The sequence below is a fragment of the Hemicordylus capensis genome, chromosome 4 (genome assembly GCF_027244095.1).
Source record: "Hemicordylus capensis ecotype Gifberg chromosome 4, rHemCap1.1.pri, whole genome shotgun sequence".
Lineage (NCBI taxonomy): Eukaryota > Metazoa > Chordata > Lepidosauria > Squamata > Cordylidae > Hemicordylus > Hemicordylus capensis.
In genome coordinates, this window is record NC_069660.1 from 152,141,773 (window position 1) to 152,147,883 (window position 6,111).

General features: G+C 44.7%; 1 protein-coding gene across 1 annotated transcript in view; it reads right to left on the bottom strand.

Annotated features, from left to right (window-relative positions):
- The window catches only part of LAMC2 (laminin subunit gamma 2), an 84,818-nt gene extending 80,457 nt beyond the window's left edge, over positions 1–4,361 (bottom strand). The window contains exon 1 of the mRNA XM_053247721.1: positions 4,277–4,361. Coding sequence (XP_053103696.1) covers positions 4,277–4,361 — 85 coding nt within the window. The remainder of the gene's footprint in view (positions 1–4,276) is intronic.
- Between the last annotated feature and the right edge of the window lie 1,750 nt (positions 4,362–6,111).

Genomic DNA, 6,111 nt, shown 5'->3' on the forward strand with positions numbered 1-6,111 from the left:
TATCTTTCTTTGTTCAATCCATGAGGGGGGAAATTTGCAACACATTCTAAATGGATTGGGTTTGTTGTAACAAGTCCAACAACACTACTAAGTGTAAGCACACACATCAAGTATTTCTATTAAACTGATCTCATGTGTAACTTATTTGTAATGTAGGACGTCGTTTTCTGGGCTGCAGAATTTGGAGAAGGACTGTAGCTCAGCAGCAGGACATCTGCTTTGCCTGCAGAAGATTCTGTCCCTGCTATCTCCAGGCAGGGCATGGAAATACGCATATGGAATCCCAGAGAGTTTAGGGTTGTGTGTTTTGTTTTTTGTCTGTTTTGTTTTTGGCCCAAATCCGAAATACCCCCATTTTGTTCTTTGTTCAAAACCAGCCAATCCGAAACACCTCAATTTTGTTCTTTGTTCAAAATTGCAAAATCCGAATCCGAAACGTTTTGGATTTTAAAAAATGGCCCCAGGGAAAAACTAGTGGGTGGGGGTGGTAGTGCCCAATGGGTGGAAACTACCACCCATACTTCAGAGGAATTGGGCAAAGGGCTGGGTTTTGGTGAATTTTTGAAGTATAGGATTTTCCCCTTAGGCAAGAATTGAGGTTTTAGCAAAGGTATAGCTTCATACTGGGGGGAAAGGGGTGACCCAGAGCAGAGTAGGGTGGGTGGTAGTGCCCAGTGGGGGCAAGGAAGCTGCCAGAATTATTTCAAAGGAATTGGGCAGAAGGCTGATTTTTAAAGATGTAATGGAGTTTGCGTGTCTGTAAAGTTCTTCCCCATAGGGAATGATGGACCTCCATAATTCCTGCCCTATAACTGCACTTGGGGGGCACCAGGGTGGCCCAGAGTGAGTGCTGGTGTAAAGCACATAGGTTGCCAACAACCCCCATGGGTTGCTAACCCATGGGGTACTGGGTTTTGTTGTTTCTGAGATGTTTTGAATGTAGATTCAGATTCTCTGGTAGCATATGAGAGTGGATTCATGGTTTGTCATTGAAAATCTCATATGCTACCAGAGAATCTACACTCAGAACATCTCAGAAACAACAGAACCCAGCACCCCATGGGTTAGCAACTCATGGGGGCAGTTGGCACCCTATGTGCACTACACCACCACTCACTCCTGGCCACCCCAGTGCCCCCCAAGTGGAGTTATGGGTCTGCTGAAACCTCCATTATTCCCTGGGGGTGGGGGGGACCTTAAAGAAGCGTAAACTTCCAACAATTCCTAAGAAATCAGCCCTTTGCCCTATTCCTTTGGAATAGGGCAAGTGGCAGGCACCCCTTGGGACACTGCCACCCAACCCACTGTTTTGCCCCTCAGGCCCCCTTTCTGCCCCAAATCTGCCCCAAAGACATTTCAACTTCAGAAATTCTTTAAAAATCAGCCCTTTTCCCAATTCCTTTGGAATCTTGGTGGCAGCAGGCACCCATTGGGGCTCTATCACCTGAATCACTCTTCTGCCCCTAAAGCCTCCTTTCTGCCCCCAGTCCACCCCAAATAACATCAACATCACACATCAACAACAACAGAGCTTTGGAAAAAATCAGGCAGATTTCCAAAGGTCATGCAAATCTACATCCCCCCCAAATGCAATTGATCTACACACAACAGTGAGAAACAACAACAATGAAATGCACACTGCCCCACTGGCCAATGAGGGTAAAATTTACCCTTAAATTTGCTTAAAAGGAATAAGGAGGCAATTGCCAGCAGTTCAGCACATGCTTTCGCTGGCCAATCTGCAGGCTGGAAAGGCTGGAAATTCAAACAGATGTCAAAACTAAAGATGGAGACTGAAGGAGAAAGACTTTCTGTGATTACAAAATGGAGTTCCAAAACAGCCGAAACAACAAAACATTTTGTATCCGAAACAGAGACGTTTTGTTTTGGCTGTAAAATTTTCTGTTTTGAGCATTGGGTGTTTTGTTTTGACTACAAAAAAGCCAAAATGGCCTGTTTTGTTCACAAAATGTTTTGTATCCAAAACAAAACACACATCCCTAAGAGAGTTATTGCCAGTCCGTGTAGACAGCTAGAAGGACCAGTGAACTGACTTGCTATAAAGCAGCTTCCTATCGATATAGGAAGGTGCTAAACAGCATCATCTCATTCTGCGTGGGAGGAGGCAATGGTGAACCCCTCCTGTATTCTACCAAGAAAACCACAGGGCTCTGTGGTTGCCTTTCTGGTCGCCAGGAGTCAACATTCAGCCCCTATGTGACTATGGAGGAATAGAACAGCAGGCCAGGTGAGGGGGAGTCGTGCATACATCTGCTCCTCACACAAGTCAGGCGGTATAGTCCACACCAGTCCATCAAATCATTTAAACACAAAATTACCAAAACCTGAAAATGTAAACCAATTACATTTTATAACTATTCATTTAAAAATATGCAGCATAGCACAACTAACTTCTAACTCAGCAGGAATGGGAGATCATTTGGGTAACATTCAAGCTGGATTAACACAACATAGGTGTTGTAAGCCAAATTCTTAAGGTTATATACACGTCCTTGTTATTCTCTTCTGCCAAAATGTGTGCACCAAAGTACACATACGCATTCCTCTCTAGGAGGAATACTGTATGCTCAAATACAGCCACACACTGTATGGCTATATGTATGTAGCTTTATATTTACACACGAATACAGCCATAGAAAGAGTCTCCTTCACTCTGATCAACCCCAACTAACTGCATCTTCTACATTAAAGTTTGCATTCTGTTCTTCATGTTCATCAGGCTATCCATAAGCTGTCCATAGTGTATGCACCTCTGTGTTCAGAGGGGCAGGGACTGATTTTACAAGGAATATAATGGGCACTCTATTGGTTTCACCACAACAGAGCTTCCAGCTTAATTATTAAAACCTTAAGGCTGCTCATGGCTAGTTTTAGCATCCCTTTAAGTTAGCACAGTTTTTAAACCTTGTGGTCTGCTCTTCGTCCAGGTCAAGAAAAACTGAGATTGGAGCCAGATTGTCTCTACACTAAAAGTTTAACAGCTATGTCCTCTCCACTAATATCTGTTCTACTATCACAGCAGGGGTGTGTGTGTGTGTGTACGTACACGTGTGTGTGCGCACGCATGCACACACAGAATTTTCTAACAGAATTCTCAGACCCTCACCATAGTCTGGGAAACATACCAGCAGGGATTCAAACCGGCAACCTCTTGCTCCCTAGGCAAGTTACTTCCCTGCTACACTATTAGGTGGCTTGTGCGCGCTCTCTCTCTCTCATATACACACACACACAAAATATAATATTATAATAATATATATAATAAAAGGGTCAGGTGCATACAAGCAATTTCAAAGTTGTATTGACAGTTGCAACTGCCTGGTCTGTCCTGAGATAATTATATGATGGGAAATAACTTTGCTGGCATCCAGAAGCACTTTTCAGAAAGCACTTCTAACACTGCTAAACCAGTGCACACAGAGGTCTCATATGCTTGCATGGTAAACCTTGAAAGATTAATTTTGGATTCTACCTCAAGATCTTAAACGCATAACTAATGAGAATTGTCGTCTTTGCAGTTTATTGTGTTGTCCTCGGAAGCATGCAACAAGTACAGGAAAAAACATGCAATGTCTCATTAAAACTTCTGTCCCATCTAAAAGCTGAGGAAAACACAAACCAATAGAAAGCCAAATATTTTAAAGGTCCCTGAATGAATTTAAATTAATTTTACACATTTGATTTCCATGTGATGTGTTCGTCCTACTTCCCACTTTTTGACTAAAAGCAGCATGGCCGGCTTGTCCATGGGACTGATGGAACCTTTGTCCTCAGCACCTGCCCTGTGCGGAGTGCTACAGTAATCCAGCCCAGCTACCCAATCAGAGCACAGGGAATAAGTAAGCAAGCTTGCAGTTGCCAGGTAACCAGTATGCACTTCCCCATCCACCTCCAAGATGAGATTGTGAGACCAGGTCTTGGAAGAAAGGGGGGGTGGGGAGGGTCCTACAGACCTGGGGGGGGGGAGTGAGGATTAAAATGGATGAAGATCCGGTCCCATCGTTCAGACTACCTACTTGCAGAAAGCTGGCTTGCAAGGAAATAGGCTGCCAAGCTCCTGAGGAATGCCACAGACATATCAAGAGAGAATGCTCAGTCCGGAGTTCCCATTGCTCTAATATCAAGAGGTAGTGCAGCAACTTTGGAGAGCTCCCCAAGAGAAGGCCTGTACACAGACACCAGGATGGGGCAGCGGGGTGGATTTTTAAATGAATGCATTTCCCAAACTAATGCAGGATGATTGTGTAAGCCTCACCTTCTCTTCTTTGGGTGCCAACAGCTGCAGGGAGGAGGAGAGAGATTGCGAGGCAGCTCAAAGTTACCAGCCAGTAATGAGCCATTCCAGGGAAGTCAGGAACAGTTGTGCCCTGCAGCACGTGTGGAAGTCCAATTCGCTTCCAAGCAAAGTTTTGAGATCAAGGTGAAGGCCCCTGCGGTGGGCTTGCAGGCTGCTGAGAATTTCGGTGTGCCTTCTTGTTTCCTTTTAGGTGCCTTTTATCACCTCCTCTGCCTGAATCACTCTAGACAGGAAGAAAAGAGCTTGCCTTCTGTCTGACTCACCTTGTGAGGTGTATTTTTGTGTGTGCACTTTTTTTTTTTTTAGGGCCCAGCCCTTATGCAGTGTAGGGAGACACTTAACTGTTTCTTCTTAGCCGCTCGCAGGGGCGGTTCTCTGCCGATTACAGCAGCAAACGCCCCTGGCAGCAAGCCAAGAGGGAGTGGGATGGGTGGCAAAAGGACTGAAAGACATTTAACATTTGCTGTTCCGCATTCACGTCACCTAGGAGGGCAAGCCAAAGGAGGAGGCTTGCAGCGGAGCATTTTAATAAAGAAGACTAAACTCATTAATGTCAAATATGACTCCATTAAGAAAGTGTTTTTCGCCCTTGGGTAACATCACTTCTGTTAAACTTTTGCCAGGGTCTGGAAAGAACTGGGCATGCTCTCACTCACCTTTATCCAATTAAAATCGTCACACAATGAAGCTTCATAGCCAATGCAGAATTAGAACCCTGCTCTCATCAGTCTAAGTCCAGACTCTACCATCTTTACCACACTAGCACCATGTATTGTTTTATGTATTTATATAGTGCCACATGTATTCCTGCAGCTTTACTCCGAATGAGAGAAGGATTCCCTGCCCCAAGAGGCTCACAGGCTAAAAAGAGAAATGGGAGAAGCCGGAGAAAGGGGGGAGAAGTGAAGGCAGGGAAAACAGGGAAAGAATATGCCGTTATTTTATGGACATGTACTCAGGCTCAGTTTAGGCTTATTTGTATTAACCTTTTTCAGTGCTGCAGAATCCTTTTTAAGATGGAGCAACTGGAATTGCACATAGTATTCCAACAATTTATATAAAGGGATCTTTATACTTGCATTTTTATTTTCAGTCCCTTTCCTGGGGATTCCCAGCTTGCTGTTTTAATACTTGTTGCACACTGAGTTGACAGTTTCACAGAGCTGCTCACTACAGCCCCAAGATCTTTTCCCCCTAAGTAATCATAGCCACTTCAGACTACATCAGTATACAGTATATTTGAATCTGAATATTTCCCTGCATGGGCTTCACTTCTAAGGGCCAGGAGCATGAGGGCTAGAGCTGCACAAAAGATAGGCCAGAGGGGACTTAGCCCCTACATCCGGGCTGCTCAGCTTTGGCCCTCCTGCAGATGTTGGCCTCCCATAATCCCTGGCTATTGGCCACTGTGTCTGGGGATTATGGGAGTTGTAGTCCCAAAACATCTTGTGGGTGGGTGGGGGGGAGCTGAGCAGGCCTGCCCTACATGGATAATTAAGCAAAAGAGTCATCATTTGTAGTCAAGGAGGATTTATTAAGGAGAATGTGCCATTTGTTCTCTCCAGCTTTGCTTGCTGTGGCTGGGAGGAGAGCAGAGCTAAGAGTGGATGGAGATGCTTATGTTTAATTAGGATATGTTTCCAGGCAAAATACAAGGTGTTAGTTATAACCTATAAAGCCCTAAACAGCTTGGGCCCTGGGTATTTAAGAGAATGTCTTCTTGGTTATGAACCCCACCGCCCATTGAGATCATCAGGAGAGGTCCGTCTGCATTTGCCACCGGCTCGTCTGGT